At 42.2% G+C, this 17,904-nt stretch overlaps 1 protein-coding gene across 12 annotated transcripts in view; it reads left to right on the top strand.

The window, feature by feature from the left end:
• The window catches only part of cadps2 (Ca++-dependent secretion activator 2), a 983,842-nt gene that overhangs the window by 846,329 nt on the left and 119,609 nt on the right, over nt 1-17,904 (top strand). For 8 of the 12 annotated variants that reach the window (XM_086008788.1, XM_086008791.1, XM_086008779.1 and 5 more), the window contains 3 exons: nt 561-702; nt 3,466-3,585; nt 16,433-16,588. In XM_086008788.1, coding sequence (XP_085864914.1) covers nt 561-702; nt 3,466-3,585; nt 16,433-16,588 — 418 coding nt within the window. The remainder of the gene's footprint in view (nt 1-560; nt 703-3,465; nt 3,586-16,432; nt 16,589-17,904) is intronic. The other 4 variants (XM_086008785.1, XM_086008786.1, XM_086008789.1 and 1 more) reach the window with 1 other exon arrangement.

Raw genomic sequence — 17,904 nt, forward strand, 5'->3', positions numbered from 1 at the left:
CACGAGCCTCCTCCTGCTCAGCTTACTTCATCTCGCCCTGTTCTTGGTGCACATTATTGATAAGTTTATTTTTGGGAAAGACAAGTATGAAGCTCTGAAGGTTCAGATGTGAGACCTTTGAACTCTCAATGAACTGCCAGTTGTAGTGCAGCCTTTTCAGCCATTGGCAAAAAAAGGAGCTGTGCTGTAATAAAATAATCTGTTGTGAAATGTTTCTCTGTTTAAGTGGCATCCTTGGTGAATGCTCCTAAAATTTGTTGAATCTATGAGGTTGGTATAATAAATCACAGGCAAGGTAATGACATCTATTGGACGTGCTTATCTCAAAAGTGTTTTGGTTCTAATTTAAGTACGAGCAGCTTCTCTGATTTCCATTCCAAGTATAATTAAGCTGCCATGTTTTCCCTCATGATTCCAAGTGGAAATAGGTTTCTTTTGCGGCTGTATTCATTTAAAAACTTTACTTCCGTACATCCAAATGATGCACGTTTGTGTTTGTACTTAAAATGTCTATTCATAAATCTGCAATGTAATTAATTTCATTTACTCTTCTTTCAAAGCTCATTTGTGCAATGGAAAATATCACAAACATTTGCAAGAGTTCTTTATTCCTCTGGTGATTCGTTACATTGACCTGATGGAGTCGGCGATTGCTCAGTCCATTCATAAAAGCTTTGAACAAGAAACATGGCAACCTGTGAAGTAAGTGCCTCAGAGTGCCACGTACTTAACCCCTCATAACAAATTTCCTTTTTTTTTTAGTGATACCTGTCTGTTGGTTTGGAGTTAGCTTTAACAGTGTAAGGGCTTATACATGGCGTCATGGTAGAAGGTGGGTCTATAAGAAATAGATAGAATGGTAATTTGGCCCACCCATTGCAGCTCGCTACCCATTACATTCCTCCAAGAAGGACATGTGAATTAAATTAGGGACCTTCCAAGAGGGATCCCCGTTAATCTAATGAAGAGCTGTTCACACACTGGAAGAACCCAAGGAGGTGACTCAAATCACAATCACACTACTCATTGGTAAAATATATCCTTTATGGTTTGTTGAGATGTCTCCCTCTTTAGTATGAAGAAAGACAAGTAAAAGTTTAGGATTACAAAGCCTGAATTGAGGGAATATTAATATTTTCTTGTACAATGTTTGCTGGTACCATTTTAATGAGTGTTTAAAGAAGCTTCCAGCCAAAATTACTATTCCAGTGATATTGCCACAGGTTGATATTTTCCCACACTGCTCACATTACCTGTTAAACCATCAATTCATTTAGTGGAGCAACTCACACAACAAGACAAAGACTGACTTCATTTTGACAATCAAAATTAACAGTGTAAAAAAAAAACTATCGACTGTCAGAATTTTTTTTTTTAAAGTATGCTGTTTTGATGGGTTTAGTGTTTATTTTAAATGAATTATTTCTCAGATACTGATTCATTCCTTGCAAACTCTATGAAAGGTGAACAGATCGGAACAGTGGACTGGAGTGGGTATTTTAGATGCTAATTTTTAGCCAGTGCTGTAACTGATAGAACATTTTATTCAACCTTAAGCACCATAAACAAAAGACAGCGCCATCACCAATGTAGTGCACCCTCAGTGTGGCACTGAAATGTCAAAATGTCAGCCTAGATTAGGCAAAAAACTCAAGGTGTAAAATGTTTACGTTTTGTCTAACCACGTACTTAACCAAGTAACCGTTGTGTTTTCCTGGTTAGTTCTTAAAATCATTGTTGCTTTGAAATTAGGCCGTGTGCTGTCACAGTGATATTACAGTGGGGTCACTTAACACTTTTGTTTAAAATGGATTAAAATCTCTGTGAAAATGGCAGACAATAAAATTTCATTGGAATCTTGTATCAAATAGTGCAGTTTCAAAATCTAGAAGTTTAATGAGCTCAATTATATTTGTCCAACTATATTTTCCATAACCAATTGCCTCAGTAGGTCTTGTCTAAATGGTTAGACAAAACGTAAACATTTTACACCATGTGACACTTTGGCTCAGTTGGTAATATTGCCTTTTGAGTCAAAAGTCTGGGTTCCAGCCAGCTCTAGGACTTGAGTTTCAAATCTAGGCTGACATTTCAGTGTCACACTGAGGGGATGCTGTATTGATGAAAGTGCTGTCTTTTAGATGACATTAAAACAAGGTCTGTGTCTAACTGTTCAGGTGGATGACTAAGATTCCATGGCACTATTCACAAGAAGAACAAGGAGTTCTCCCTGTGTTCTGGCCAATATCTCACCTTTATCGGACACCACCAAAACAAATTAACTGGTCATCCATTTTCTGTTTGTGGGATCTTATGTGCAATTGAGTTACCATGGTTACCGACATAACAACAGTGATTACACTTCAAAAATAATTTGTTCAATGTGAAGCACTTTGGTATGTCTTGATTTCGTCTGTCAACAAATATCAACCGGTTGCTCGGTACGTGTATTCATTGTTTTATATAGTATGGATCTGGTGGCCAAGAAACAATGGCATTTTGGAGCCAACTAACAAATGGGTGCTATGCTTACATCTGTCAGACTGCATCCCCAAGAAGAAGCTAGGACAGCTGGAAGAGTTACAGTCCAGCAGTGTGCATGTATGGAACTCTAACCTGTATGCATGCGCAGATTGGAATTGGCACATGTTTGCGTACATGATCTGTTCAACCCATAACATCACTCAGTGGATCAGTTCACATGAAGAGTAGCATGATTTTGCCTACATCACATAACCTGATGGCTCGACAACCTCATTGTGCAGCAGTATTTATGATTTGAAAGGTCATCACCATACTTCGCTGTAGTTCAGTCTTAGCATAGGTGGGAGGACTCAAACTGAATTATGGAGGAATCCATGATCATAATCCAGGACTGTGCAGATTTCCTAGTTGAAGGGGTCTGTAGGGAAACAAGTCACATAGGGGCAAAATTGAGGAAATGGGGAGAAAAACTTGAACTAAAACATGCAATATTGTGCTTTGTAATTCTAAATGGAGGGTGTATCACAGAAGGTCTGCTATACTTAACCTGTACTTCAGAATAATTCTAGAGGACAGCTAATTGAGGAACTGATGTGGAAATTTGTGTGTAATATATTCTTGGACACACCACAATTTACATGATCATAGGGATCATCAGCAGTTAAATTGAAGTGTGGGACCACTTTAGATGACCATTTCTGTCAGTCTTAAATGTTATCATCTTTAATGTTGTTCTTATAAGGTAGTTACTTTTGCTAATCTTTGTACCTTCTTCAAAAGGTTACTCTATAATCTAATTGCCTTGTAAATCCAGCACATTTGATCTTTGTGAGTCAATTTATTATGAAGATGCAACTTGAAGTCAACCTGCTTGCTTGAGTTGGAGCACACTTCTCCCCCACTGCATTGAATGAACTGCTTTTTTCACTTAATTCTGGCAGTTTGATTCCTCTGATGTTCTCATGATTCTTTCTTCCACAGGAACCTCACCAATAACCTTGCTAGCGTGAGCCTACCAAAAGTCCCAAGTCTGCCTCTTAATCTTCCACAAATGCCTAGCTTTTCTCCACCATCTTGGATGGCCTCTTTATATGATTCCACGTGTGTATACTGCAGAATTGTGTAGCCGCTTGCTTGTGAAGTCTGCATGTTGTGTACATTTGCTCGTGTGCCTAATGTGCGTGTTTGATTGCAGGCATGAGACAAGCTAATAAGCTCCCATTATTGCCCGAGAATCATAGCTCATGAGCAATCGGATGCCAATAGGGGATCGTTGGTTGTTTATTGAAGCGCCTGTGCATGCAAAAGCTGCTGAGAATAGAAACAAATATTTAAAATAAAATGGTCTAAATGTTCCCCGTTTCATACTGAATCTAAGTAATTCGTCATCAAGTTAATAGTCATTATATAGAGGATACATTAAAGGTCAAGACTGACTTTCACTTTAAGGATGTTTACTTGACATATCTATCCTGTGTGTCATAAGCAAATAAGCATCTCAGACTATTTTCATCAGAGGGGACAGAGGCTCTGATTCTGGGTCACAGTTGGTACTTTTGTTCAGCAAAAAGTGAAACAGCCATTATAAAGTTCTGTTCTACTTTCAGAGTATGTCACTGACCAGAAGTTTCTTCATCATTTCTATAAAATAGGGGGGGACTTTTGGTCTGGGTGCTGAACAGGCATGGTATGGATGCGCCCGTGATGCCCGCCCAACACGCCAGTTGGGAGGCTCAAACCACTCCCTGGTTCGAGCCTCATTAAAATTTTGTCGGCGAGCTGCAAGCAGCAAACAGGCACCCCAGCTGCAGCTCATTGGCTTCCAAGGCAAAGAATCAGCCAGCATGGAAAGCCTGTTGGGGGCAGCGAATGTCAAGGGCGGAAAGTTGAGAACGAACCAGAAGATTTTTGTGGGGCCCGGAAGAGCAACTCCTGTTCTTCCTAGCTGCACAAAAATCTTTCTTTTAAAAAGAACCAAAATGCTTAGCTCTAGCAGCCTCTTTAAGGCTAGCCCTCTCAAACCACTCTCTGGTTTGGGACTGGCAGGGGCAAGCATGCTTCACCCATACCTCTTTGAAAGTTATTATAACGCTCCTACAACAGCTGTAGGAACCGATTTTCATATCTAATCAGCCTCCCTCTTGAGTTGATTCAGGCAGGCAATGGGTCCCTACCAGAATTTCAACTGCCAGTAATCGATTTTTTAGGTGAGAAACAAGCAGCCAGTAGTTCACAAAGATTCTGTGTCTAATGTTTTTAATTCAGTGGAAGACACCTGCCAATTTGCTAATCCTGATCAGAAATGTGAATGTTAAAAGTCCAAGAAGTATAGATTGATGCTAGTAGCATGTTTAGCAAGAGAAAGAAAGAAACAAAATGGCTGAGCTTGTTTTGATACACAATAGCCCCAGAACAGCATTGTATCTCACTCTGCCCTGTTGCAATTGAGTAACCCATCTGAAGCATCAAAGAGATATGGATAAGCCAGAGAGATGCCATGGATGGTTAGCAGCAACGCACCATGTAAGGTTAATATTCGGGGACCTTGAGCCAAGTCCAGTTTACATTGAAGGTCAGTGCCACAGATGCGACTGTTACCTTCTGTTTTCCTCGGAGAGATAGTTAAGCCTGTAACTACCATACATCTACAGTGTGTCACTGCTATCGTTCATTTATCCATTCACTGTTTAATAAATTTGTTCATCAGTTTAGAGCCTAAGCTGCAATCTAGTCATGCATTTATTCTACTACATTCCAAAGTCAAGGAAGATCACATGAGGGCACGTGATGTAACCAGCAGCTGAAATACAGTGACAGGAGCTTCTGTTAGACCCCTGGGCCTGCTACCAATTACTGGGCAAGTAAAGATACACTCCAGGACATAGGGAAAGAGGGGTCACCTACTAGCATGGGTTGAGAAAAATATCTAGAGTAAAAACCCCAAAAGGTGATAACAGTAAAAAAAAATGTAAACTGAGAGATGAAGAAATGTGAATCAAGAAAATGGAAAGAAAGTAAAGGAGCAAGTGAAATCAAGTGTTAAAAAAGTAGAAGGGAAGAGAACAATGTTGAAAATATAACTATGTAGATAAACTACACAGAGCGATGAACTTGATAAATAGTGTTACTGTTTTATACACAGCAAATCTTGTATGAAGAAACATAATGGACTGGAATTTGCGGTGGGAGGCATACCTCCGGAGTACGCCTCCTACCCAATAATAAAAATCCACACTTTCCTTCAGGCTCCCAGGCTTCGGAGGCTTCGAGTCCTGGGCCTGCAGGCATACACCTGCGTAAAGGCCCATGGATCCCAGGGACGCAGGTGGTTCGGAAGCGTCCCTGGGATCACGTGGGCCTAGCCAATCAATTAGAAAGAAGGATTCCTAATATGCTTATGGGGATTCCATTTACGAATGGGATCCCCATAAACATATGAGGAATCCCCAAATAATTAAATAATTTATACAACTGGAATAAAAATAAATGTTCCCATTTTCACATTTAATTAAAAGTCCTTTCAATAAAGCATATACAATAAAAAAATTAATTTTTTGAAAAATAATTTTAAACATTTTAATCTGGGCCAAAATTTGAATAAACTAATTTTAAATGTTTGTACATTACTTTTTATTTTAACATTTTTAATTTAAAATTTATATTCCGGGTTTTCGCACATGCACAGTGTACGCGGAAACCTGGAACTTGCGGGGCTTTTCTGCTGACTTACGACGGCGCCTCCTACCACATGATGGCATGTACTATGATTATTTGTATCTACATTACAAAACTGCCTACAAGAAAGGGTCCACTTCAAGATGTAATGTCAAATTGTACAGTCATGTATAAAAGGATCAAAGTGGCAAGCCCACCTTTTTTAACCTAATTAAATAGGCAATCTTGACAATTTAGGTATTTTATTCTGACTTTGCATGTTGCTCCCTGTTCAGGTACAAGCCCCAACCAGACCTGCAAATGATTCTCTGCTAACCATATCTCCCCAGCAGTTTTGGAAACAACTTAGGGTTTTTTTTTGTCATATTTTAGCATTAGGTTTAATAAAATTGAACCAAAGGCTTTCAAATCAGTTGGCAGGTGGTCAACATTAACTTCCGAAATATTGTGTTAATACGGTGCAAATATTTATGCCACAATAAAGAGAACAATGTGGAACTTAAAAAATCAATACCTTGTTGGTATTTGTAATGGGGAATATGATCTGTGAGCTGAAAGAATGTAATCCTGTTGGCTTGTTGCCTTTCTGTACAGATGTTTGATATAATTGCGAGCAGGAATTTAGTTGTCGCAAACACTTCCTGTACAGTTGATAACTAATCAAAACTGTGGATTGCTTGCAATTAGAAGTTGCCATCCCTCACAGCCAGCAACATGCATAATGCAATAGTTTCAAACAACTTGGCGGCCTGCTCACTGGTTTATTGGCATGAGTCCTGTAGACCAGACTCCGAAACCTAGCAACATTAAAGGGGCGATTGTTAATTAGTCCACAAATCGAGTTAACTTAAAATAACCGGATCCAAATGTTTTAATGACACTTACAGTATAACTTAAAGAAGTTCACTTGGTATCTATATCGCGCTGACTGCCAATCACCTGCTGTCATATGATATCTGTACTGTCTGCCAGGTAGGACTATCAGGTATCCTTCTTACACTATGAAGAGCAACATGACTCTGAATGTGTGTGCATATGTTTGGTATGTGTCTTTTGTCCTCTTTGCACGCTGTCTTTGCTAGGAAATTGATTGCTCCATATTTCATTACACAAATCTGGATCTGTGTGGCTAGCACTTGTACTTTGCTGATCCCTTTCTGAATGGGTTTCAGTTCATTTTAGGAGATTTAGGTTTCCATTGTTTTCACAATGAGCGTTGGTTTATAAGCCTACTAAAGTTGGGCAAACTCTTAATATGTTTGTCAACACAAAGGTTGCATGCTGACATAGGGGACAAAGAGCTAATTAAAGTATGAGGTTAAAAACTCAATGCTCTAATTAGTTCACAGTCCCCAGTTTCAGAATAGAACCCATGTGTGTTCCTCTCCTATAGCTATTTCCCACGTGTATGCAGTTTGGCACAGGTCCCTTTAAGATGATATGGAGAGCTGCTTTTAAAATTTTACATTTTTAGAATGTAGGATGTTATCTGCACTTAATGTTAGTTTGCCAGCCAATCCTACTGTGTTATTTCCCAAATGTATTGGACTTGATGAATACATGTTTATTCATAACCAAAAGCTGCTCAAAGTGAAAAGTTCTTAAAAGTGAGATAATCGTTGTTAGGAAAATATTAGGAACAAGGTTTATGATCAGCAAAAACAACATAGCTTGCAGGTCTGTTTATATATGTGGAACTGTGTTAATTTTCAAGAGGGATGGACATTAAAACAGGCTACATTTTTCAATCAAAGTGAGTGATTGTCACTCTCAATGTGTGACACTTGGCGGGTTGTTAAAGGGAGTTATATTGTAAAAGATTGTCTCACAATGAGCCTTGATCAGCCAAAATTCATTAAATAAAGTAATGGTGATTCCATCAGAGTTCCTCTACAGAGGAGATTTAAACTTTATTGACTAGAAATCACTGTGAGTGTAATTGTATGAACATTTAATGTACTGGTATCAAATTCCCTGGTTCATTATTTAAACATATGCATTGAAAATAAATGGGCTAATGCTTCTATTAAAATAACGGAAACAGGAATTTGATATGAGTGCATCAAGTGTTCATAGGAGAACATGGCTCACAGTAATTTCCAGACTCTCAGAATATCAGAACTGAGTTGAAGTGAATTTTTTGTCTCAACTCTGAGTTGCTGCTGTCAGAGTTTTAAAAAGCTCGGCAATTTCTGCGTCACTGTAAAATGTCTGTTTTTAATGTCCATCACAGTACCATAACTGTGATCTATTTACTGTTACAATTATCGTGGTCTAACTAATGTATCCACACAGGACAGGGAATAAGAAATTTACTGAGCAGTAATGATGTACTCACATTTATATAAACCCAGCGCTGACAATGAGATGGATAAACAGTCATAATGAAGATTTTAGATTATTAGACTTTCAGGACAATCCATATCGCTAATATATTTTGAATTAATAATTGATCATCCTACACTGTGTTAGATACCCAGTTTCCTCCACTTATAGTGAGTCAGTGTTAATCACAAGGTAACTGCATAGTTCATGTTGAGATAAATTAGGTTCAAATATCAATTTCCTGTATCAGTACACTCTATAACCAGTATGGAACATAGGAACAGGAGTAGGCCATTCAGCCCCTCAAGCCTGTTCTGCCATTCAATTAGATCATGGCTGATCTGCATCTTAACTCCATTTCTTCACCTTGGTTCCGTAACCCTTAATACTCCTCACCTCGCCTCAACAGTTCCAGATTTCCACTACCCTTTGTGTGAAGAAGTGCTTCCTGACATCACCCCTGAACGGCCTAGCTCTAATTTGAAGGTTATGCCCCCTTGTTCTGGACTCGCCCCACCAGAGGAAACAGTTTCTCTCTCTCTACCCAATTTACAGTGATGCAGAAATTACCTGCTTTCTGAAACCCCAACTTCAGAGACTCAGAGGTGAGACAAAAAAAATTCACCTCCGTTCGGTTCTAATATTCTTTGAGTCAAACATTCATTACAAGGTCGTCAGGAGCGGCAAAAGGTCAGAGAGGATAGCAACATGGCTGCTGCCAGTGGCAACAAGGAAGGACAGTGGGAGGGTTTGATGGGGAGGATAGACAAAAACCCAATAAAATGTTCGAAAGGGAAACTTGCCTGTACATTTGCATCACTGGAGTGGGAGCATATGGCAGTAAAGTAGAAGAACCAGGAATGAAGTAGGTGTGCAAAAGTCTGCTTTTAATCGTGCAAGATCCAATAAACCAATGAGAAAAGGCCAAGTTCTGAAATCCCTTGAGAAAACTCGAGAGCTGGTATTATAAGTATCAGTCAGTCAGCCAAGAACCAGTGTTCCAAACCACCAACTGGCTGGAAGGCACCTCCACCTTTTCGTAGCAAGTCTCAAAGTGCATGATGAGAGTCAGCACTAAGAGGGTTAATTAACATTGGCATCAATTATTCTTACTGTCTCTGTTTTCCTAATTGCATATTTGAGCTTGCTTATTAATAACTGGGAGATCTTCGGGTGGTACAGCATTCTGCTTTCACGTTCTACTCTCAAATGATTTGCACTGATTGATCTGGTGGGAATCTGACCCACAGGATCTGTTGAGGAGACACAGGGAGCTTTGTGATTTATTGGCAGGTGTTTGTGGGGGGAGAGTACCGAAGAGAGAGAGTGTTGGGACCTATTGTTGAGGAGAAAAGTGCTTTTAATTAGCTCAGATGGAAGTTTTTTTATTGCATTAGGGTAATTAAGCCCTACTTCTGTAAACAAATTATTTTAGTAAGTTTCCCTGAGATGTTTTCCTTCAAACATTTGATTGAAGTGAGCTGCTTTTCATCCTAGAATTTAAAAATATCAAATGATGTCCTGCCTGTCTCTCCATGACTCGACCTGTAATTGAGCCTATTTAAAGACGCACATTTTTGGTTAAATCGCCTCAGCCAATCATGAGTAGAATGAATACACTTTTGTACCAGCTGTAAAATTTCCTGATGGTCAAATGTAGATGATGTGTGCACTAGTGTGCATTAGTGGCATAGTGCACATACACAGCCATTGCCAGCACAAGAACAAATCAAAACTAAATTAACCCCTTAGTTGCACACCATTTTTATGATCCATGTCATTTTACATTTTAATTGATAGCATGGAGTGATTTCAAGATGGTAATGTAATTTTGGGGTTAAGCTTAGAGCTACAAACCACAAGAGTTTTGCTCTTGTGGTTTATGATGTCACCTGAACCCCACGATTAATTTGCTGCTTGGTAAGCACTTCCAAGGATCCATTATTCTCCGCGTAATATGCAGACGCACGTATGTCTAAATAAGTAGCAGATGTAGGGCAGTTATGTGCGCAGTATTTTTGACCACTCGTGACTCTGGCTGAGATAAATCAACTAATACCAAGTAACCAGGATATTGTTGTGGGATCACTACATTTCCCATATCAACCCACCAACCCTTTAATCATAAATTCAAAGAAAGGTACCTTTTCTAACCAAGGTGTAAATTGCCCTATCGACAGCTCCATGACTACACAAGTGTTTGAATAACCCTAACCATTGAGTTAATCCTTTAATCCTTTCACACCTGCTTCTCAGCATCCCTCGAGCCATCTCTCCCTCATTTCTTTATTTTACCTTACACAACACATTTATCATTTTTTTTAATGGGTTATCTAACTTTTGTTTAAACATTTTTGGGCCTCATTTGTTTTTTCTTATTCTGACAATCATCATAAAATTGGATCTCATGGCGTAGAATGACAAAAACAATTATTTTTGTACCTGTTGCTAGTCAGGACTGGAGAATGCTTGGGGTGGGGGAGATTTGAGAAGAACATTTGGATCACACATTTCACATTCTTAAAGAGCAGGGTTAAGTATCAGGCCTATATGTTTGTATATGCTCATTCAGAAGGTACGCGATTCAATCTGTATGGACAATACTATGTTCACAGTTTCTTCTGAATCTTGAACAGTTACTTGCTAAGCACCTGATATTTTCTAGTTCTGAATTAGAATTTAAATCAGGGATTAAGAGTGACGGTCATTTGTTTGTGCGTACAAATTAAAGATGGGCGTGAGTTTTTTTTCCTTCTCTGCAATCGTTCTCTCCTGAAGGCACTGAGTCTTTGCTGGGATATGGTTCCATGGGCACTGCTTATCCTCATCCAAGTGGTCATTTTTTATGTGCAAACCTAGACAGCGAGTTTCAGCAGTCTATTTGACTATGCATGAATCGTAACCAAGCCTGATCCTATCTTTTCCTGACATCCATATGCACTTCCAGCAGCAGTATTTGAACAGTGATCTGGAATGGGAATCGGAGCCAATTTTTCTCTCCCTAACTCGGGGGCGCTGAGGCCAATTATAGCATCAACTGACACAGCCCAAACCAGGGAGCAAATCTTGGACCTTCTAGTCTGAATGACTGTCATTGATTCCCATGAAAGAATTTTTACAGCCAGTTTACTGATGTGACTTTTTTTTGGAAATACATTTCTTATCATTTGTTTCCAATAAATGCACTTAGTAAAACTTGACCAATCAATCGTAATCTGCCCTAAATTGGTACGAAATGCTAAACCATGTCTAAGGCAAGTGAACAATGGCCCAAGTGATTACAACATTGCCATGGGACCACTACATTTTCCACATTGACCCATTAACTGTTTAATCAGGAACCTGGAGCATTTCAGAATTGTGTCTGTTCAGTACTTTTACCAAACTCCACTCTGAATTCAAAACCCTTCAAACTACTATCACCTCTTAAACTTCTGATCTTGCCTGCCCTCCCTATTTAATCTTCCATTGACCAGGCGACACTGGGACAGCCACTTGTTATCAATAACTTGTCAGAAAAAGAACTCATTGATTTGGATGAGGGGACTAAATGTAACATTTCCAAATTTACTGATGATACAAAGCTGGGTGGCAGTGTCAGTTGTGAAGAGGATGTGAAGAGGCTTCAAGGGGATCTCGACAGACTCAGTGAGTGGGCAACAACATGGCAGATGGAATACAATGTGGATAAATGTGAAGTTATCCACTTTGGTGGAAAAAACAGAAAGGCAGAGTATTTCCTAAATGGTGAAAGATTGGGGAATGCAGATGCTCAAAGGGACCTGGGTGTCCTTGTACATGAGTCATTGAAAGTGAATGTGCAGGTGCAGCAAACCATTAGGAAAGCAAATGGTACGCTGGCCTTCATTACAAGAGGATTTCAGTACAGGAGTAAAGAAGTCTTACTCCAATTATATAGGAAAAGAAAATACTGCAGATGCTGGAAATCTGAAATAAAAACAGAAAATGCTGGAGAAACTCAGCAGGTCTGTGAAGAGAGAAAGAGAGTTAACGTTTCAGGTCGATGACCTTTCGTCAGAACTTGAAAAAAGCAGGAAATGGAACAGATTTTTAAGCAAGTGAAGAGGCTGGGAAAAGGGGGAGAGGATGAAAAAACAAAAGGGAAGGTCTGTGATAGGATGGAAGGCAGGAGAGATCAAGAGATGTTAAGAGATATTCAAGACAAAAGGAGATGGTAATGGAACAGGTTAAAAAACAAAGGTTGGCTCTAAATGAAGTGTAAATTGTGCTGGCAGAATGAAAGACAGCTGCCATGTGGGGGAGAAGAAAAAAAGACAGACAAAAAATGTGGATAAAATATATATAAAAATATATATATATGATAGGGGTCGAGGTTATGATCTGAAATTGTTGAACTCTGTGTTGAGTCCGGCAGGCTGTAAAGTGCCTAATCGAAAGATGAGGTGCTGTTCCTTGAGCTTACACTGAGCTTCCGTGGAACAATGCAAGAGGCCAAGGACAGTGAGGTCTGAGTGGGAGTGGAGCGGTGAATTAAAATGACAGGCGACCGGAAGCTCGGGGTCCTCCTTACAGACTGAACGGAGGTGTTCCGCAAAGTGGTCACCCAATCTGCGTTAGGTCTCCTCAATGCAGAGGAGACCACATCGTGAGCAGTGAATACAGTATACTAAATTGCGAGAAGTACAAATAAATCGCTGTTTCACCTGGAAGGGATGTTTGGGGCCCTGGACAGTGGGAAGGGGGGAGGTATAAGGGCATGTGTTGCATCTCCTGCACTTGCACGGGAAGGTGCCAGGCGAAGGGGAGGGGGTGCTGGGGGTGATAGCGGAGTGGACAAGGGTGTCCGGAGGGAACGGTCCCTACGGAATGCTGAAAGGGGAGGTGAGGGGAAGATGCATTTGGTGGTGGGATCATGCTGCAGGTGGCGGAAATGGCGGAGGATGATCCGTTGAATGTGGAGGCTGGTGGGGTGAAAGGTGAGGACAAGGGGAACTTTGTCGTGGTTCCGAGAGGGAGGGGCAGGGGTGAGGGCAGAAGTGCGGGAGATAGAACGGACACGGTCAAGGGCCGTGTCAACCACTGTAGAGGAGAATCCTCAGTTGAGGAAAAAGGAAGACATGTCAGAAGCACTGGTATGGAAGGTGGCATCGTCAGAGCAGATGCGGCGGAGACGGAGAAACTGGGAGAATGGAATAGAGTCCTTACAGGAGGCGGGGTGGGAGGAAGTGTAGTCCAGGTAGCTGTGGGAGTCAGTGGGCTTGTAGTGAATGTTTGTCAATAACCTATCCTCAGAGATGGAGACAGAGAAGTCGATGAAGGGAAGAGTCGGAGATGGACCATGTGAAGGTGAGGGAAGGCTGGAAATTGGAAGCAAAGTGAATGAAATTATATAGTTCGGGGCGAGAGCAGGAAATGGCACCAATACAGTCATCAATGTACCGGAAAAAGAGGTGAGGGAGGGGACCCGAGTTGGACTGGAACAAAGAGTGTTCCACACATCCCATGAAAAGGCAGGCACAGCTAGGACCCATGCGGGTTCCCATAGCAACACCTTTGATTTGGAGGAAGTGAGTGGAGTCAAAGGAGAAGTTGTTCAATGTGAGAATAAGTTCAGCCAGGCGGAGGAGGGTGGTGGTGGATGGGGACTGGTTGGGCCTCTTTTCAAGGAAGAAGCGGAGCGCCCTCAGGCCATCCTGGTGGGGGATGGAGGTGTAGAGGGATTGTACGTCCATAGTGAAAAGGAGGCGGTTGGGGCCAGGAAACTGGAAACTGTTAAAATGGCAGAGGGCGTCGGAAGAGTTGCGGATGTAGGTGGGGAGAGACTGGACAAGGGGAGAAAAAATAGAGTCGAGATAGGAAGAGATAAGTTCCGTGGGGCAAGAACAGCCTGAAACTATGGGTCTACCTGGGCAGTCCTGTTTGTAGATCTTGGGAAGGAGGTAGAAGCAGGCTGTGCGGGGTTGGGGAACTATGAGGTTGGCGATCGTGGGGGGAAGATCTCCAGAGAAGAGATGAGGTCAGTGACAGTCTTGTAAATGGTGGCTTGATGTTCGGAGGTGGGGTCATGGTCCAGGCGGAGGTAGGAGGAGGTGTCGGAGAGTTGGCGTTCAGCTTCCGCTAGGTAGAGGTCGACTTGCCAAACAACAACAGCACCACCCTTATCAGCACGTTTAATGACAATGTCAGGGTTGGATCTGAGAGAATGGAGTGCTGCAAGTTCAGAGGGAGGTTGGAGTGAGTGAGGGGAGCAGAGAAATGGAGGTGGCCGATGTCACGCCGGCAGTTTGCAATGAAAAGATCTAGAGAGGGTAAGAGGCCAGAGGGAGGTGTCCACCTCCCCTTTCAACATTTCGTAGGAACTGCTCCCTCCGCGACACCCTCGTCCACTCCTCTATCACCCCCAACACCTCTTCCCCTTCGCCCGGCACCTTCCTGTGCAAGTGCAGGAGATGCAACACATGCCCTTATACCTCCACCCTTCCCACTGTCCAGGGCCCCAAACACCCCTTCCAGGTGAAACAGCGATTTACTTGTACTTCTCGCAATTTAGTATACTGTATTCGCTGCTCACGATGTGGTCTCCTCTACATTGGGGAGACCAAACGCAGATTGGGTGACCGCTTTGCGGAACACCTCCGTTCAGTCCGTAAGGGGGACCCCGAGCTTCCGGTCGCCTGTCATTTTAATTCACCACTCCACTCCCACTCAGATCTCACTGTCCTAGGCCTCTTGCATTGTTCCACGGAAGCTCAGCGTAAGCTCGAGGAACAGCACCTCATCTTTCCATTAGGCACTTTACAGCCTTCTGGACTCAACATAGAGTTCAACAATTTCAGACCATAACCTCGGCCCCTATCCACACTTTTTGTCTGTCTTTTTTTCTTCTCCCCCACATGGCAGCTGTCTTTCATTCTGCCAGCACAATTTACACTTCATCTTGAGCCATCTTTTGTTTCTTAACCTGTTCCATTACCATCTCCTTTTGCCTTGAATATTTCTTAATGTCTCTTAATCTCTCCCGCCTTCCATCCTATCACAGACCTTCCCTTTTGTTCGTTCATCCCCTCCCCCCTTTCCCAGCCCCAACACTTGCTTAAAAATCTGTTCCATCTCTCTTCACAGATGCTACCTGACCTGCTGAGTTTCTCCAGCATTTTCTGTTTTTATTCCTATAATATAAGGCCTTGGTGAGACCACAACTGGAGTACTGTGTACAATTTTGGTCTCCTTACCTAACGAAAGATATACTTGCCATAGAGGGAGTGCAACGAAGGTTCACGAGATTGATTCCTGGGATGGCGGGACTGTCGTATGAGAAGAGATTGAGTAAACTAGGCCTGTATTCTCTTGAATTCAGAAGAATGAGAGGGGATCTCATTGAAGCATACAAAATTATTACAGGGTTTGATAGGGAGGATGCTGGGAGAATGTTTCTCTTGGCTGGGGAGTCTAGAACCAGGGGCCACAGCCTCAGGATAAAGGGTAGGCTATTCAGGACTGAGATGAGAAGAAATTTCTTCACACAGAGGGTGGTGAATCTTTGGAATTCTTTACCCCAGAGGGCTGTAGAGGCTCAGTCATTGGGTATAGTCAAAACAGAAGTCGATAGATTTCTGACTAGTAAGGGCATCAAGGGATATGGCAATGGAGCCGGTGAATGGAGTTGAGGCAGAAGATCAGCCATGATCTCATTGAATGGCGGAGCAGACTCGACGGGCCAAATGGCCTGCCCCTGCTCCTATTTCTTATGTTCCTGTATTCCATCCCATGTCCCCAAGGGCAAAACGCAGTGATGAGAACCCATGTAACAAACTATTGTAACTGTGTTGAATATCTGTGTTTGTAATGGATGTTACGTTTCTGTTGTCTGCTTGTAGCTAGCCTGTTTTGCTGGTTATTTGTTCTCCAGTGACATGGTCTGCGAAACAAAAGGGTTCACCTGTCCCGCAATGTTCTTCTGCTTTAGGAATGGTTCTTCTACGTCTGAGGATCTCTTTTGGAAGTTGGATGCGCTGCAGATGTTTGTTTACGATCTGCACTGGCCAGAACCTGAATTTTGCCAGCATCTGGACCAGAGACTCAAACTCATGGCCAGTGACATGATCGAGGCCTGTGTGAAAAGGTATGGCTGTACAAACTGGTATTACAGGAGAGGTTAGCACAATAGCTTTGCACTTTACAGCATTGTTCAATGAAGTGCTGCATCATAGAATGAAGATCTCTGAAGAGATCATGGCCTAGAAATTGGATTGCACACGAGATGGGGCACGATCCGGGGCCAGCGCACAGTGCACGTGCCTAAAGAAGCCGGCTGTAGGACCACAACAAATTCAGCAAATTGGGCCTCTGGCCTCATTTGTATGAGCTATGGGACCTGGTCACGGCCCTGGAGGCAGCTCGCCATTTCCAGGGCAGAGGGGGAGCGCATGATCGGCCGACTGGGATGCTGACCAATGGCCTTAGATGAGTCTGGGGGGCGGTGGGGGGGGCAATCGGGAGGGCAGGGCGTGCGAGTGCGGGCTGGCAGCACCCGGCAAATATAATCTGGAGCCAGGAGGAGCATTCCTGCTTCTCCTAGCTCCACATTCAGGTAAGTGAAGAATGTTTAAGTTACCTTTTCGGTGGCAGCCTCCCTTTAAGGACCGCTGGTTTGGCTGCTCACGGTGCGTGCCGTGTTCAGTCGCTATCAAATTTCACAAAGGGGTCTCAGGCGAGCTTTAGGCCCCTGATTTGGATAAGCAATGAACCTAACGCCCGTTTCAGGCAGACGCTCTGGATGACTGCAGGGTATTTCTAACCAATACGGTGGGCGGACAGAGAGTGCCCACTCCACATGCCATATTGGGCCCTGTAGCGCCCATTCACCCGGAAACCGAGTGCTGCACAATTGAATTCCTCGGCCTATATATTTATTGTAAATCTTCATCGGGGAAGAATGTAAGCAATTTATGTGTATTTGTTTGATGGGTTGTTAAAGAAGAAACATCACCATCAGGACTGAAGTGTGTATTTTTGCCGAAGTTTTATTCATGCGTCTATAATGCTCTTCAACAATCATCCGTGAAACATTTAATTTTTGAAACTTGCTTTTTTTTAATTGAAATTCTTTTCTCTCCATTCCTCTGGTCTCCCCAGACAACTAATTAACTGTGGTCAAAGGGACAAGTAGATGACCTGTTTCCTAGACCTCTACTCATGGCAGTCTGAACCGACCCCCAGAACCCCACACACTTATGAATGCTGCACGTGGTGATCAATGGAGAGAAAGCCACATCTTTATCAGGACTTCTTTTAAAAATTACAGCGAATCAAAATTTGAAATGCCTTAATTTTGTGTCTCCTTTTTCTGTTGATATTCACGTTTTCTGTAAGCCCTGAATGCTGATGACGTAATCGGAGGAAACTTGCTGTGAAGTGTTCAGTCTGACAGTGATGGGA

The sequence above is a fragment of the Somniosus microcephalus genome, chromosome 16 (assembly GCF_052327205.1).
Source record: "Somniosus microcephalus isolate GS21.2 chromosome 16, FLI_Smic_1.0, whole genome shotgun sequence".
NCBI classification, from domain to species: Eukaryota; Metazoa; Chordata; class Chondrichthyes; order Squaliformes; family Somniosidae; genus Somniosus; species Somniosus microcephalus.